General features: G+C 48.9%; 1 protein-coding gene across 1 annotated transcript in view; it reads right to left on the reverse strand.

Moving 5' to 3' along the window:
- COLGALT2 (collagen beta(1-O)galactosyltransferase 2) overlaps positions 1-17,142 on the reverse strand; it is an 18,884-nt gene continuing 1,742 nt past the window's right edge. The window contains exons 2-11 of the mRNA XM_017834953.1: positions 16,970-17,087; positions 15,570-15,704; positions 11,784-11,988; positions 7,185-7,304; positions 6,673-6,749; positions 4,753-4,859; positions 3,369-3,501; positions 2,738-2,865; positions 2,002-2,208; positions 1-1,599 (exon numbers count right to left, since the gene is read on the reverse strand). Of these exons, the coding sequence (XP_017690442.1) occupies positions 1,323-1,599; positions 2,002-2,208; positions 2,738-2,865; positions 3,369-3,501; positions 4,753-4,859; positions 6,673-6,749; positions 7,185-7,304; positions 11,784-11,988; positions 15,570-15,704; positions 16,970-17,087 (1,507 nt within the window). The 3' untranslated portion in view covers positions 1-1,322. The remainder of the gene's footprint in view (positions 1,600-2,001; positions 2,209-2,737; positions 2,866-3,368; positions 3,502-4,752; positions 4,860-6,672; positions 6,750-7,184; positions 7,305-11,783; positions 11,989-15,569; positions 15,705-16,969; positions 17,088-17,142) is intronic.

Below are 17,142 nucleotides of genomic sequence, written 5' to 3' on the forward strand. Positions count from 1 at the left end.
TCATCTTGCACCAGGTTCTATGTATTATCAGACCGGCTGACAGGTAATAACATGTCTTCTTTAGCAGAAAGCACAACACTGATCAGTAATTATTAAAAACAAACACAAATTAAAACCAAAACCCCAGCCACACATACTCAATGCACAGATCTGCCAGCAGGTGAGTCCCTAGATGGCAATTCCAGGAGGGAACCCTCCCACTGCCCAGCAGCTCGGGGTCTGTGCCAGCTGCTCTAAGCAGGGTAGTCCGTGATCACCTGGCCTCTGAGAAAGGTTTTTTTTAAAAAAATAAACACCGTACCCTGCTGGCGTGTGAGCCAACAGCAAGTACATCAGAACTCACCCGAAAAACAGACAAGTTTGCTCCTCACATGAAAAAGTATCCAGGCAAGTTGCCTTTCTGTCCTGTAACACACAATTCTATTGGGCTGTCGAGACAGTAACATTGCTGTAGGTTGTTTCAGTTTAATAAGGAGAGTTTGTAACCTATCTTTTTAGGTTTTAAGTTCCCAAAACTCCAACACTTGCTTTTATGGCCTAATTAAACAGGCCTGCAAAGAGGTTGTGGGGATTTGCTTTCCTGAAGGAATAAACTGAGGCAGGGGGTAAAGCAGGACATGACACCGACTAACTCCCCCTGTGTTCCCTTCAGGGAGACAAATAAAACCAACCACCTGCACTCCATGATTTTAGACATGCCAAGACATCCCTTCTGGACTGGGAGGCCTTTTTAGATGGGATGTAGCAAGATTAGAAATGAGCTGGGGGAAGCCAGCACTGACTGTGATGGGGGAGGACGACAGAGGAGCGCTGCTCCCCTGCACTGAACATTTTTGGGAAACACCTCGATTCTGACAGAAATCCCTTTGGAAAACAAATCCAAATCCCCCAAACGCTCAGCAGAGAGGGTGGTAAAAGCCTACAGACCTACAAGGAGTGAGGCAGCAGCCCAGGTACAGCCATCCCAAAAGGCATTAACACTTGTACACCTCTATATATTAATCTTTATAAATACAGTGTTCTACACGAGGAACTGAAGAAAGATGTCATTCCAGGTTGGTATTTTGTTTTGTTTTTTAGCAAAAGCTTTCCAAGGGCTTTTGTTCAGCTCTCTGCCAGTCTGGAACACTTGTTCTTTTTCCTCCTTCATCCTCCACCCTGTTCTCAATGGCCCGGGCAGGCATCTGGTCCGACTGCTGCACTCGGCCATTGGAAGCAGAGGGAAAGGAGACCACATGAAGAGCTGCTCTACAACTTTCAAGGGTGAAAAGCAAAAGTGTGAGGCAGGTTCAGCTGTCACAGAGTTCCTGGGAAGCGGGCAGTCATAGCTCATCCCTGGATGACGGCGCGTTGAGAGACGACTGGGAAGGCAGGGCATCCTTGTTCTGGGCGTCGCTGTGGATCTGGCCCTGCTGCCGGGATTTCCAGGAGTGTGTTCTGTCCCAGTCCGTTGACACGGTCTCGTTGTCCCAGATGGTGGAGGTCTCTGTGTCGCTGAGGTAGCCTGGCTGCCCCGTGTAGTGGGTGGGGTAAACAAGCAGGGGTTCTGCCGAAAAGGCTTTCAAGTCTCTGGACTCATAGTACTCCATGTACTTAGTGCTGCAGGGGGGAGAAATGCCATCAGAAACAGAGTGGATCTTTACTGGCACTAGGCTTGGGAGACAGGTCAATCCACTGAGCAGGGGGTCCCAGGGAGTGGGGGTAGCTGCTGGAGTACAGCCTGGCTCTCTACAGCCAGAACCACATGCCTTACAACCACACAGCTGTACAACCAAACCCTGTTCCCACAGACAGCCAAGCCCCTCAGAACCAGCCCATAACCCCCGCCCCAGGCAGGGACACCCCCCACTGTCACTGTCACCTTCATCGATCTACGTGGGGAAGGTGCAACCAACAAGCACAAGGAGTCCCCACTAAGTAGGCCACCAACATGATCCAGCTCAAGACCAGCCAGCAGGTCCCAGCTCGTGTCCCCCTGAGCCATGGAGGCGTCCGACTTACACAGGGTGCTTGTTGTACATGACTGGCAGAAATTCATCCACGGGCAGCATCTTGCCGAAGGGCTCAGCTCCGATGAGCTTCTGAGCCCCATGGAAAGAGATTGCATAGCCCAGGGTCCAGTAGGAGTAATCAGCTTCCACCAGGTTCCTGACATTGGGAACAGCTTTCTCAGGCTCCTGCACCTGCATCCTTTTCCGGCCAATGTAGCTTAAAGGGTGAAAACATTGACGAGATTGTGATCAAAGTGAGTTTGCAGCAACCAGGACCACAAGACTGTGTCAGCCAGGGCAGGGCAAAGGGTCAATCCAAGAAGCAATCCCTGACTTGGCTCACAGATTTCTGTCCTGCACCTCTCCCAGACATCCAAGTCTTAACCCCGTGGGTGGTACCGCTGTGAAAGGCTCCATAAGGAGCCTCAGCTCCGTAAGGAACTAAGATGACACGGTCCAAGGCTCAGGACTGAGCTGTGCCAGTTCCTCTGTCACAGCAGCATCTCCTACACTGCTGAGATCAGCCAATGCTGCCCACAAAGGGCAGCGATGGTGCCCACTGGGCATCCAGCACCAGCCTGCCCCAGAAGGCAGATCTGCCCCGATGGGAAGAGCCACTGAAGTGTCTGCCACTGTCCCCTGCACTCCAGCACCAACCTGCAGCTCCCCTCTGCCATAACCCAGCAGTGCTGCCAACCCCCCCACATGCCCAGGAGCTCCCAGATGGCTGAGGACCAGGAACTTACATCAGCTCCCAGTCTAGCTGGGCTTGTTCAATGTCATCCATCAGCTTCATGAGCTTCCTCTTAAACTGGTGCTCAAAGCGCACATCATCCTCAATGACGAGTGTCTTCTCCAGTCCTCTGTTCACCACCTGAGACAGGGGGATTCACAAATGAGCATGGTGGCCCACATGGGTAGCCTGAAGTTGATGGGCCACCCTGACCTGGTATGGACACCTTCCACTAGCCCAGGTTGCTCCAAGCCCTGTCCAACCTGGCCTTGGACACTTCCAGGGATCCAGGGGCAGCCACAGCTTCTCTGGGCAACCTGGGCCAGGGCCTCCTCACCCTCACAGCCAAGAATTCCTTCCCAGTATTCCATCTAACCCTGCTCTCTGGCAGTGGGAAGCCATTCCCTCTTGTCCTGTCACTCCAGGTCCCTCTCTAGCTCTCTTGGAGCCCCTCTAGGTAGCAGAAAGGGAAAAGGGAGATGTGAAAGCTGAATGCTGTGTTGAAGAAAACCCCTGTAACCCAAGGAAATCAGTTCCATCCTACACTTCCAGAAAACTGTACTGGATTTCATGCTCTGCCCCAGGACTGGCTGTGCACTCACAGCACCTTCCTGCAGGAATGCCAAGGCACCCAAACTCCATACCTCCTTCCAGATGTAATAGTGGCTGAGGAAGCAGCCGATCTCTCCTCTGGTCAGTGGCCTGGAGGAATACGGGTCCCGGTATCCCGGGAGCATTTCGATGCTGAGAGCTTTGAGCTGACTCGTGTTCAGTGCTCTGGGAAAGACAGAGTACCTATCACCATTTCAGAAACACAAGCCAATTCAAGCCAGACACAGGCACAACACAGGGAATGCTGCTCATGTTCAGGAAAAAGCCACACCTCAAGAAATTCCTCCACTTGTTTTGCTCAAAAACACGGAGGAAAATAACTTCTAAATCAAGCTGATAAATCATATCCTTAACTCTGCCAAAGACTTCTCGTGAGACCACCAATTTTCCTTAACTATGCCAAGTACTTCTTGTGGGACCATCAGCACGTCAGGTGCTTGGCTTCAATTATTTTCCTTCGATTATTTAGCCTAAGTTTATTTTCCTTGGCTAAGATTATTTTCCCATCCTTGAAGGGATCCCAAGTCTCCAAGACCACTAGATGGCATGTTGGCTCCTGTCTCTCCGAGGCCTTTTTGCAACTCATAGACCCAAAATTTCAGCAGACCTTGATTTTTCATTATAAAATGATCTTAACATACCTTAGAATCATGAATCATTTAGGTTGGAAAAACCCTCTAAGATCAAGTCCAACCATTAACCCAGCACTGCCAACCCCACCATAAACCATGTCCCCAACTGCCACATCTACAGATTTTTTGAACACTTCAGGGATGGGGACTCCACCACTGTCCTGGGCAGCCTGTGCCAGGGCTCAACAAGCCTTTCTGGGAAGAAATTTTTCCCAGTATCAAACCTAAACCTTCCCTGGCACAACTTGAGGTCATTCCCTCTCCTCCTGTCCCTTGTTCCCTGGGAGCAGAGCCCGACCCCCCCCGGCTCCCCCCTCCTGTCAGGGGGTTGCAGAGCCAGAAGGTCCCCCCTGAGCCTCCTTTTCTCCAGGCTGAGCCTCTCCAGCTGCTCCTCATCAGAGTTGTGCTCCAAACCTTAGAGTAAGCTTGGGAAGGGCTGGGTCAGGGCTAATGGTAGCACAACAGCTCTGTAGCCCTGGGATGGACAATGTTCTCAGGAGATAACTGCACAATTCACAGAAATCAGCACAATTTTAACCTGATTTTCACCTTAGTCTGAACCCCTCTGCCCTGGTTCTCTCATAGAGACTGACTAATTGCAAAAGAAGAAAGAAACAGAGCAAAACTGTCCCAAACAGCTGTCAGGGGGATGAAAGGGGTGTTCACCTCCCCCTCAGCCCATGCTGCCCCACCAGAAGGAGGTCAGGGCATCCAAGGAGATGCTATGAAGCAGTTAAGCACATCCCACTCATTGAAAATGTCATCAACCCCAATCAAAACTCACTTTCCATCCACAGCCTCCACTATCTTGACTGCAATCTCCTGCTCGTAGAGAGTCCGCAGCATCCGATCCCGCCTGTCCTTCCGGCGCTTCAGATTGATCATGAAAATCTGGGTAAGAAGAGAAAGACATCAGCCTCCCTGCTGGGGAGGGAGGGAGGGAGAAGAGAAGTCTTGATCCACTCTTCTCCAGCAGCCCCTCTGGAAAAGCAGGTCTTGTGAAAATAACAGGTGTTTTTTCATTCCAGGTTGCTTAGAATTTGTCAAAAAATTGGGAGTTGGTTTTGAGTTATAAGCCTAGAGGCTCGTTCTCTTCCTAAACAACTACTTTTGATGGATGTTCACGGGGGAAACTTGTCCTTTGAGGGTGAATAGAAGGGAGGGAAGACCAGTTACAGCCAAGTCTATAATTTCCAAAGATGCAGGATGTTTAGGTTTATATTAAACACAGAGTAACGCAGCCACCTGCAGCCTCAGTCCCACAGGAACACTGACCCACAGTGCTGCCACTGCCTGGATTGAGGACTATCAGCAGGGCCACCATCCCAGTACGAGGTCACAGTAAAGAGAGGATTTTTGTAATTACTTCAGGCACTGAGAAGCTGCTGCTGAGAGCCAAGGCTGGGAACAGAGATGTCTGGGCAGGGCTCCATCCAAGCCTCAAAAAGACTCTGGAGGGCTGAGGACTGAAGCCCTCGTTGCAGGTAAACCTCAGAGGCTCAAGGATACTTTTCAGTCCCAGAAAGACAAGTACAAGTGCAGTGTTGTAACCCGAGGAGCAAAACCTCATCCCAGTAAGAAGCGGAACAAATTCCAGCTCAGGACAAATGCAAAAATAATAAATTGGATAAATAAAGCGCAGCCACAAAGGAAAACATGGAAAAAACCTGGAGCAGCTGTGCCCTAAACACAGATGCTCAAACACACACAGCCGGGTCGGGCTTGGCTTCACGAGTCACACAAACAGATGGAGCAGAACACAGCAAGAAGACAAAGGCTCCCCTCATCCCCACGGCTCCCTCGGCCACGGAGCCAGGGCCTCCCTGGCAGCTGCACACACAGGGGCTGCTGGCTCTGGGAATAACACAGACAGCAGTTCATTAAAGCATGGCAGATCCTTCTCCCCCTGCATGGTTTGCTCCCCTCCTGAGGGTACCCAGGGTGAGCCTGCAGCCCCCAGGGTGAGCCTGCAGCCCCCAGGGTGAGCCTGCAGCCCCCAGCTGCCCCGGGCTCTCCAGTGTCTCTCTCAGCTGAGAGAAATCCTTCCCTCCTGCCACTGGAAAGCAGGAGAGCTTTCCCAAAAGACCAGTTTCTGTCACAGCTGGAAGAACGACCAAGCTGCTCTGCGGAGTCAGATGTAGAGGAGACAGCACAAGAACTGGGGAATTAAATAACCTGTTTTTCAGCCTCACTTCTGCCATCTCCTCCTGGCTGGATTAAAACACAGAATCACAGAATGGTTTGCGTTGGGAGGGACCTTGAAGAACATCTAGTTCCAACCCCCTGCCATAGGCAGGAACATCTACTAGACCAGGTTGCTCCAAGCCCCACATCCATACTACCAAGAGAGGAAGACCAAAGGTTCACTGGGCACTGCCCCTGCACCCAAATCTGCACTCCCAAACAGGGGTCTTGTAGCAGGTACCAAGTGCCCACAGATGGCCTCCTTTCTCCACAGCAAACATCAGACCACTCCCTGAGCCCTTTCCCTTCTGCTGCCCCGAGCTCAGCAGTTCTTCCCATATATAGATGGCTATTTTTAACTTGCAAAAGATTTCAACCCAAAAGATGAGTAAACAGGTAACTACGCAAAAAGATAATATACTCCAAGGGAAACAGCTGGGAGCTCAGCTACAGGGAGAACCCAGGTCCTCCAGGTGATGAGTGGGAAGACAAGACAATAAACAGCAAACAGGGTCCTTACTTCATCAAATCCCATCTTGTCAGGGTGCTTTGGAGGAACAGAGATGTACTGAGAGGGTTCGACAGGAGGGCGATCGACTGAAAGAGAGCAGAGATCCCAAACATCACCCCCATGTACATCCTGCATCAACGTTTCCATCACAGACCCCAGGGAGCTGGGATGAGGATTCAGTGCAGGATGGGTACAGCAGGGAGCAGCCACATTGCAAAGCCAGAGCCAGCAGCCGTGTGCCAGACAGACAACACGGTCCTGCAGCACCTCTTCCACATGAAAGATGCACTTTTGCTTTTGATATGGGGAAGTTGAGGGATTTTGTGTATGGGGCTGACCTGATCAAGAAGTGCTTACATTCCTATGTAGAAAAGAGGTGGAAAATGGAAAACTGCATATCAAAACAGCATGAGAGCAGTCAGATCAGGATGCAGACCGCCAAGGGAATGAGAGCTGGGCCAGTGGCAGGAGAGCTCTGCAGACGTGGAGGGATCCATCATGGCAAGGGCACAGCAACTTACTCATGGCCTCGATCAGCGTGTGCACAAAGTTCTCAGCTTCTTCCGGCAGCGACTGGTGTGGTTTCAGGGGCATGGGAAGGAACCCGTAGTGTTCACGGTTGCAGACGAACATCTGTATTCCTGAGGATCACAGAAAAGCAGAAACTAGAATCAGGTCTGTTACCAGCAGATTTCATTGCTCTGTGGCTACGTAGCCACAATCAAACTTGTGCCAGGACCTCAATCCCAAAAAGTTCTGCTTCCTAAGCAAACAATTCAAAACCATTCCAGTGCCATTTGCTGTTCTGCCTGGCTCCTGGCTGGCAGCAAGCAGCCTCTCCCATGAAACCAATCCCAGCTTGCTCCCTAACTAACCCTGCAAAGATATGAACTGACTGGGTGAGGAGGAATGGCTTGCCACTGTCAGAGGGCAGGGTTAGATGGGATACTGGGAAGGAATTGTTCCCTGTGAGGGTGGGGAGGCCCTGGCACAGGTTGCCCAGAGAAGCTGTGGCTGCCCCTGGATCCCTGGAAGTGTCCAAGGCCAGGTTGGACGGGGCTTGGAGCAACCTGGGCTGGTGGAAGGTGTCCCTGCCCATGGTTGGGGGTAGAATGAGATGAGCTTTAAGGTCCCTTCCAACCCAACCCATTCTATTCTTTATCACTGCTTCCTTTTGCTTTGGCTAGAAAATAAAGACAACACATTTTCACCTGTGCTGGCAAAGGACTTTGATGAATATGTACGACAACCATCTTAGAACTGCTAAGTCTACACCAAACATGGTCCTTTCCTCTCCAAGACTATTTTTTGCTGTGCCCTGAAGGTTAGAGGAAAATCCAAGAGAGAGACTCCAGCAAGGAGAACAGATGCTTTCAAACAGAGGTGATAATAGAATGTTCTTCTACTCAAAAGCTTTTGCAACTGCTTTTTGGAGGGGGGAAACAAAGGGAAGCTGCAAAGCCTCTCCTAGGAGCAGGTTCTTTTGCAAGGAAGAGACCCACCCACTGCCTGTTCACTGGGAGCATCCCAGCATCAGCAAAAGGCTGTTCCCTCTGGGATGACAAGGATTTGCTCACCACTGGCTGTAACTGTGGCAGCACTGGGCCTGATGTCACATCCGGCAACACACTCAAAAGCCACATAGAGAGAAGCCAAGGAAAGTATTTCTGCTGTTCCTCATCGAGTTTTGGTAAGGTCCTTTATTATCTAACCCCAATCAGAGCTGCTAGAACCCACACAACCGGCCAAAAAAATGCCTTTCTTTTTCATTTTTTTTTTTTTTTAATGGAACAAGGACAACCACCCCCCTCCCTCTAGGAAATAAATGAAAAGCAGACACTACCTGGTGTGCTGATGCTTTCATCTATTAGTTTCCCTAATCCCTGGTATTTTTAGCAGAGCGGAATTGTCGGCACTAATGACCCCAGTGTTTCTCTCATTTTAAGTTCTGCAAGTAAATTGCTGGCTATGCTACTTGCCAAAACACATTCAGCTGTCAGCTGCAATTTAGGTAAATGGCAGAATAAAAAAATACTACCTGCTGACATTAATGGGTTTGGCACTGATCTAATCAACTAATCTTATCTGGCTCACTGATCTCTGTTCTTACCTTCCGCTGGCTTAAACACACTTAATCTGTGCAGATTCATGCCAGTATTCCTGTTCTTTCTGGGATAAAAGTTACCATATAGGTAAAGCTCCCATAAAATGGGGAGGGGGACTCTCTCTCCAGCTCTCTTTTTATAATAAAATTGGATGATTGCTACAGAAAAATGACAGGTTTTTGCATAATTTTTATTACATTTTATAAGCAGTGCCCAGGATTCGCAGCCATGCCCTAACCCCATAATTAAGGAACGTAAATTTCCTCCACATCCCTGTGACTGGACCTTCCTGCTGGCTGCTCAAGGGCTTCAGAGCCTCAGGCTGAAAGGCAGCTCAGGAGATCACAGAACGGTTTGGGTTGGAAGGCACCTTAAAGCCCACCTCATTCCACCCCCTGCCATGGGCAGGGACACCTCCCACTAGCCCAGGTTGCTCCAAGCCCCGTCCAACCTGGCCTTGGACACTTCCAGGGATCCAGGGGCAGCCACAGCTTCTCTGGGCACAGGGCCTCACCTCCCTCAAACACAAGAATTTTTTCCCAATATCCCATCTAACCCTGCCCTCTGACAGTGGGAAGTCATTCCCCCTTGCCCTCTTACTCCAGGTCCCTGTTCAAAATCCTTCTCCAGCTCTCTTGAAGCCCCTTTGGGCACTGGAAGGCTGATCAGCCTGGCTCAACACTCCTGTGAGCACAAGGGGCTCTACAGAGTACAGTGCTGGCAAAAACACACCCGCACTGAGTTTTACTGAGTCAGGACTTCCACCACAGGCCACGTCCTCTCAGCAGAAGTGGGACCATCTCTCTGAAGCATCAAAAAACAGTTGCTTCCAGCAGTAGATTCCCTGTTGAAAATCAATGGCTTGATCTGAGGCACTAAGCCCAGTACTTGCCCTCAACAAAAGCCAAGATTATTTATGACTTCAGGGAACTGAAATTACTCCAAAGAGAAGTTTACCTCAAAGCCCACACATTTTTCACATTTCTGAAACATTTTGTCATCCTGTTATCCTGGGTGACAAAACTCAGCCCAGGACACGAGCCAACAATCTGAGCAGATCAATGGGTCAGACAGCTGAAGCAAAGCCTTTCAGTCATGGGTCGGTCCTGGAAAAAGCTAAAGTGCTCTAGGATGGAAGGAAAAAATGATGAGTTTGAATCCCTAAAATATTTCTGAAACAGCTGGAGCTAATGCACTGCACTTACCACACTGGTGGGATGCTGCATTTCTGGGAGAGCTGGCACAGGGAAGAAGTGGGGGGACAGTCTGCTCTGCTGTCCAGCCTTAAACCTCAATTCTCATCTGGAGCCAAGACGTGGCACTTGGGGACATGGGTTAGTGGTGGGCTTGGCAGCGCTGGGGGAATGGTTGGACCTGGTGATCTGGGAGGTCTTGATGCTGTGATTTTATACCGACGTTCTGACTCCGAACGTCAGGACCACAGAATTGCTCTGCAAGTTCACGTCTCACCTCTGCCTCCCAAGGACTCCAATTGCAGCTCTTGCTGCCTCTCCTCCATAATTTGTCTTATTTGATGCTCCTCATCCTCTCAAAACTGATTTTAAAAATGCCCTGCTCAGTCTGCCAAGAAAACACCATCTTTTTTGGTGCTGTCAAGACCTTCCAACCAGAAACACCCCTAAAAGGGAAGGTACAGACAGCTGGTGGCTGCTGTGCTGTCTGGGAACGGTGGGAAGGCAGTCACAGCCCGCCTTCTCTGCAGAACAACTGCCAACAACAACAACAATCCTTCTTCCCTTGGCTTTCTCTCTGCCTGGCTGTCCCCCAAAGAGCAGCTTTTCCTGCTTACCTTAACTCCTCTTTCACAGAGGACAGGTAGCACCAACTGCACATCACTCAGGGGACTCATACACAACTTTTTCCTGCTAATTCACCTCAGCAAGTCAGCAACCCAGTCATGATCTCTGAACAGAAGGCATTTATGGGTGTCACTGAGCTTCCACCAGTCACTTTTTCCTTATAATGCCCCAAACTGTGCCCTTTTCAACACAGCAGGCAAAGAACACAGTTGGCCATCACATTAATGTCCTTCTTGGGAGTTCCTTTCAGCTGCAACACTGTGTCTGCCAGCCTGGACTTTGTTGGAGACAGAATACTCACAAGATCCACTCTCCGAAAATAAATGGGACTAAACATCCTCACCACAAGTACAAACAGCAGCAGCATCAGGCACTCAAGGGACAGTGATGTCTATGAGATATCTGGAGCTCTCTGCAAACACCAACAGCCATTCCAGGCACAGGAAGAGGACATGGAGGTTGTGACTTGGCTGAAAAGACCCCTGTATTTCAGGGCTAACTGAAATCCTCCCACTGTCCAGGAGAACCTGATTCCAGTATTGGCCAGAGTGGTGTCCTTGCTGTGCCCCAGGGACCTCAGTGCTCTGTGTTCTCCCAAAGTACCCCTGACACAACATGAAGCACAACAGAGATTTTACTGCTCTCATACCAGCTCTAACTGGCTCTTGCCTGCAAAAGATTTCTTCTCCCTGGAAGTGTCCAATCCAGGCTGGACAGGGCTTGGAGCAACCTGGTCTAGTGGAAGGTGTCCCTGCCCATGGCAGGGGTTTGGAACAAGATGAGCTTTAAGGTCCCTTCCAACACAAACCATTCTGTGACTCTGTTCTTTAAGAAGAGTCTCTTGCCCTCACCCCTTTCCTCATGGATCTTCTGGAAGTGGCAACTTTAGATACTTCACCTACAGACTTCACAACACCTTCTCTGTTTCCCTGCTGTGGTACAAACCATGGGTGGAAGCCACACATTTTGTCTCTGAAATATTGCCCCCAGGCTCCTCTGAAGCCAGCTGTAATCCAAAACTGCCTTTCCAGTCACTTGCTGCTGGTTATCCATGACCAGATCCCAAAGAGGAAAGGAACAGTGTCTGAACCCCCCACTGAAGTTAACACAGGACTTTTGGCCTGTGAACTCACAGTAGAAGTCTCTGTGTCTCTGTGTCTCTGGGAATCCTCCCCAGCCAAAGCTCCAGACATACCTGCTTGGCGACTGGAGAAGGCAAAGACCATGATATCATCAAAGCTCCAGGTGTAATCCTGGTGGGGGGGGTAGAACATCAGCTTGGTGGAGGCCTCCTTCCTCAGGTCAATGAGGAACGTGGAATGAATCATGGGGACAGCAAAACAGCCCATCCTCTTCCATTCCCGAATCAGGGGATATTCCAAGGTCCTTTTGTAATAGCCCTGAAATCACAAAGAGGGAGTTGCTTGAGAGATTCCTGTTTCAGAGATGCTCCTTTGCAGAAGTTCTCACCCTGAGCTCTTCCCAGCAGAGGTGCATCAGGGCTCAACTCTCAGCTTTTTCAGCATCTCCTATTTGAAAAGGGCTCAGTCAAGTATTTAGAAACAGTCTCTATCCCAAAAGTTAAAGACTGACCTTCTCTTTCCTTTTTAGCAGTTCTTGGAGACCCAAAACTTTCCACTGCAAAATTCCCCTTCAAACCTCAGACTATATTCTCCTGGCTCTCCAAAAACCTCTTTTTTGCTCATAGACTCTCCAGCCTGATCCTTGAAGTTGCTGAGCCTGAGCATCCATGATGTCCTCCACGTTTATCAGGCACAGATAATGTCTCACAGAACAGGAGCTGCAAACTAATTCTGACCATGACCTTAAAAAAATGGTTTGTGTCACTGAAGTGTAAGAATCCCTGCTTCCCCTATCCTGGGGCAAGTAGGTTTAATATTCACTCCTGAGCCTGTCTGGGGGAGGCACTTCAGTCAGCTCACGGGTAATTCCCTGTACCCAGGAGTTCTGCCAGCCTTCCAGCACTGTGGGGTGCAACACCCACAGTCTGCACCTCATATGGCTAAAGCTATCAGATTTGGAAATAAAAGCACTAAATTCCTCCAGAAAGAAAATCCTGAAACACCAATTTGACATCTGGATGGCTGAATCCAGAGCAGATTCCGGGCCTTACAGAAATGATGAGTCACTAAAAGAAGTTAAAGCTCCATTTATATTATATTTTCCATGAGCATCCAGGCAATGGCTGAGCAAATCATGGCAGAATCACTCTACTCTGAGCTGTGCAGAAGCATGTGTGGTGCATCTGCCTGTTTATGCATCTGTCACCCTCTCCTCTGCCCTTCAGACACCTTCTGACCACACTGTGAGGACCAGAAATCCCAAACACAGCAATCCCGACTGCCATGGAAAGGAGTGTGCGGGCAGAGGCCTGAGCAGCCAAAGGAAGGGTTAACACATCCAACCTTTACCAGACATCCAAGAATGCCCACAGGTGACAGACTGTGGAAACTACACTTGCCTCCTCCAGTCAGTGGCCCTGGAGTGTTGGGGCTGTTCACTGCTCATAAATCAGGGGTAGTCAAGAAAGACTCCAACTCATCCGTGCTGCTGCCGTGCTCTCTCTCCCAAGGTTTGCTCCGTGACAGCTCAATGTCAGGCTGTCTGGAGCTGGCTTTGGCCTGCGTGGCTCAGTTCTGGAGGGAGGCTGTGTTTCAGGGCATGCTCCAGCTGTTATTCCCTCCCCAAGTCCCCTGGGAGAGCAAGGCTGAGCACATGAAGCCCTGGGACTGTGCACAGAAACAAAAAGCAGCAACTGAGAGAAAATGAAAAATAAAAGAGCAACTTTTATATAAGCTCTTTTATAAAAGAGCTGCACTTGAGCAGCTTTTTTTTCCACCAAATTCTACAAGACGCACTTGCTGCAAGGTTTTTCCCTCTACTTTTCTCAGCTAATGCTGGAAACTCCCCACTGGGGAGGTAGGGCTGAGGCTGGTGCACACGGGCAGAGATCCACTGCAGCCTGTGGAGCAGTGCTGACTTACACCAGTGGAAAACACGGCTGACCCAGGACTTAGCCTTAAAAACCTTAAGGACACTCAATACCTTCGCTAGGAAATTTATATCTTCCTTTTAAAACAAAAACTGAAACAAGGAAACACACCTCCCCACTCCCCTTTTCTTATCTCCATATTTACTTCCCAAGGATTTGGATAGTTCGGGACCTTTTGCTGCTATTTTTATTCAAATACTTAGTCTGAACTGTGGAACTCCCTGCGATAAGATAGTGTAGGTGCCAAAAAATAGATTCAGACAGTGATTTTTGGAGAAGAAAAAAAAATCTCTGAGAGATTTAAAGACAAGTATATTCCTCAAAAAAAAAAAAAAAGGGGATTGCCAGAGGATACAGAAGTAATTTGGGCAAGTATCACTCACTTTTTTTGCATCTGCAGGGAACTGTCACTATCAGATGAACCTTTCCTCTGACCCAGTACAGTTGTTATGTTTTCATCCTGCTTCTGATCCCTACTTGTGTCCCTGGTAACACTGGGAAGTAATAATGATGTTTTGTGCCAGATAAATAGAGGAAATGGGAAAACTGAGTTTGCTCTTTATTTCATTCCAGCAATAATAACAATTAGAGTCAGATTAGGTCTCTGGAATAAAGCAAGAGGGTAGGGAAGGGCAGGAATGTGGAACTTGCCCCAGGGAAGCTCAGGGATGCATATGCAGCTCAGGATTAAACACATTTGTCTATGCAGTAGCTTTATGAATAAGGAAGCAAGACTCAGGCATGGAATTAAGAAGGAAATCCTTAAGCTTTCCAGGGCAAACAGCAAAAAATTTTCAAGAGAATACACACTCTTTTGCTATTCCAAAGACACACAGCTTAGGATCTTGACTCCTCAAAGGATGACAATACACAGGTCAGCAGCAGACTGGAGAACAGGTCAAAAAGCTGATCTCATTACTGAGGCTTACCTGGGAGAAAAGGCATTAACTACGGTCCCCATTTCAGGCTGAATGTTTTGTAAAGCCCATCCAGAGCTTTATCAAGAATATTTCAAAGGAAAAAAAGGCAAAGAAACACTGTGACAACAGATCTGCCTTCTATACATTTGATTCTCTTAGCAAAACCCTTTTATGGACAAGGTGACTGTACTGGGTTTGGTTGTATGCAGTTGATTTTCTTTAAAGCTGCCTGGATAGTGCTGATTTTGTATCATTTGTTTGGGGTTTTTTTTCTCTTTACTTATTAAATTATCTTTATCTCCACCCATGAGGGTTGCTTTTGGGTTAGTTTGGGGTTTTTTCCTGCTTTTGCCTTTCCAATTTGCTCCTTCATCCCACTGGGCAGGATCCAGCAAGTGACTGGGTGGGGACTTACCCACTAGCCAGGTACACACCACAATGATGTAGGTCAGCTTGTAAAGTGACAGCTCAACCTCATGCCGGCTTTAAAATAATGCTGTTTCTACCATACAATATTTTTGTGTCTGATACTTTCTGTGGTTTGAAAAGGTAACATGAAACTGATTTTTTAGGCTCAGCACCAGTACCAGTTTTACATACACACCTCAGCACACACACTCCCAACAAGGTAAAAAGTGTTTTTAAACTATATCTGTTTATAAGTGAGAAAAATAACTTATACACAAGAGAGCTGTGGAAAGAAGAGCAAACTCCTCTCAGATTAGCATCACTATACAGGAAAACTAGCCCAAAATTATGCACCAAGAGTTTTTAAGGCCATTATAGAAACACATGGAACCACCTTAAAAAAAATTCTGGTCTGCATATCAGTATTTTTTGTCTAGTTAGTGGGATTGCATCACATGTCAATACCACCCTTGCATACCTCAGAGCTGCAGTAGCTTCTGATCAGGAAGACACTACAGAAGCAGATGGGAAAGTCCACAGAACAGAAAAAAAAATGCCCATTGCTCCACAGATACAGGGCAGGAAGCCTTTGAGAACACAGCTCACACAGTCACCTAACACCCTTCACGAGGTCACTTGCCTGGGGGGTGATGCCACACCAGAAGTTGGAGTAGAGGGAGCGAGATTCGAGCATCGGTGCCACCAGTGTCTTGTTTTCTGCTATCAAAAGGTTCAGGGTTTGTGGGTTGGTCAGTAAATTATCTGCATCAACAAACTAGAGGAGGAAGAGAAGAAGACACTCATTAACAGATGAAATTATATGCTTCCCCTGACACTTCCTTGGGAAGGAGGCAGCCAGAGGCACGTGATCAGCAACAGTGTGACCCAGGGCAGTGACTGTCCCCCTGTGCTGGGCACTGGTGTGGCACCTCAATCCTGAGATCAGTTTTGGGCCCCTCATGACAAGAAAGACTTTGAGGGGCTGGAGCGTGTGCAGGGAAGGGAAGGGAGCTGGGAAGGGGCTGGGAAGGGGCTGGAGCAGCAGGAGGGGCTGAGGGGGCTCAGCCTGGAGAAAAGGAGGCTCAGGGGGGACCTTCTGGCTCTGCAACCCCCTGACAGGAGGGGGGAGCCGGGGGGGTCGGGCTCTGCTCCCAGGGAACAAGGGACAGGAGGAGAGGGAACGGCCTCAAGTTGCACCAGGGGAGGTTTAGGTTTGATACTGGGGAAAATTTCTTCCCATAAAGAGTTGTCCAGCATTGGCACAGGCTGCCCAGGGGAACGGCGGAGTCGCCATCCCTGGAGGAATTTAAAAGCCGTGTGGATGTGGCCTTGGCAGTGCTGGTTTAATGGTTGAATTCAATGATCTTAGAGATCTTTTCCAACCTATATGATTCTATGAGTCAACAGCTGGCAAAAAAAAACCCCTAACAGTGAGCTGGTGGGTTTGGCTTCATAGGGCACACTGCTGGTACCAGCAAGCCCAGGGGCAGCTGCCCCTAGGACATGCAGTGAGATGGGAGAAGATGTGGAGCTTCCCTGACTCCACACAACGTTACACCAGCACAGGGACAAGGGAGCTGAAAGGGAAAACAGCATAGCTGAAAATTCTGGACAAGTTTATTCTGTGAAAAGGATCAAGAACGACTCAAACTGGCCTCACACCATCGCCTTGCTCAGGGGCTGTGGGAACATCCCCATTAACTGCTACTGCAGTGACCAAGGGCAGCATCTTCCCACAGCTGCTCTGCAAAACTATTCCCTTACATTTCATCAGGTGGGTTTCAATCTGGGGGACCCTTGCAGGTACCTCCCACCACCAGGACTATGTTCAATCCTGATGCCCATGGAGAAAGCCCTGAGCTTACCCCAGGACTCACCTCCACAGCTGCAAAGTCTCTGGCTCACCAGATAAGAAATGACCCACAGCATCTCCATTTGTCTTTAGACGCAGAGAAAACTTTTTGACAGTCCCCAGTATCCAAGTGACCACCTGAAAAGCTTTTGCCTGAAGGCACTTAATAAGTCAAAGCCTGTATTTACCAGGATGTAGTCTGACCACTTCTCCCGTGCAGCACGCAGGGCAGCCTGGCGCAGCTTCATCACGTGAGTGAATCGGGAGCTTGGCCAATGTTTTGGACCAATTTCTTCTGGGTAAGATCTAGAAAAGGAAAAAAAAAATTGAAAACATGTCTGGGCCTTATTACCAGTCAAAA

Source organism: Lepidothrix coronata, unplaced genomic scaffold (genome assembly GCF_001604755.1).
Source record: "Lepidothrix coronata isolate B3197 unplaced genomic scaffold, Lepidothrix_coronata-1.0 Scaffold246, whole genome shotgun sequence".
In the NCBI taxonomy this organism is placed as follows: domain Eukaryota; kingdom Metazoa; phylum Chordata; class Aves; order Passeriformes; family Pipridae; genus Lepidothrix; species Lepidothrix coronata.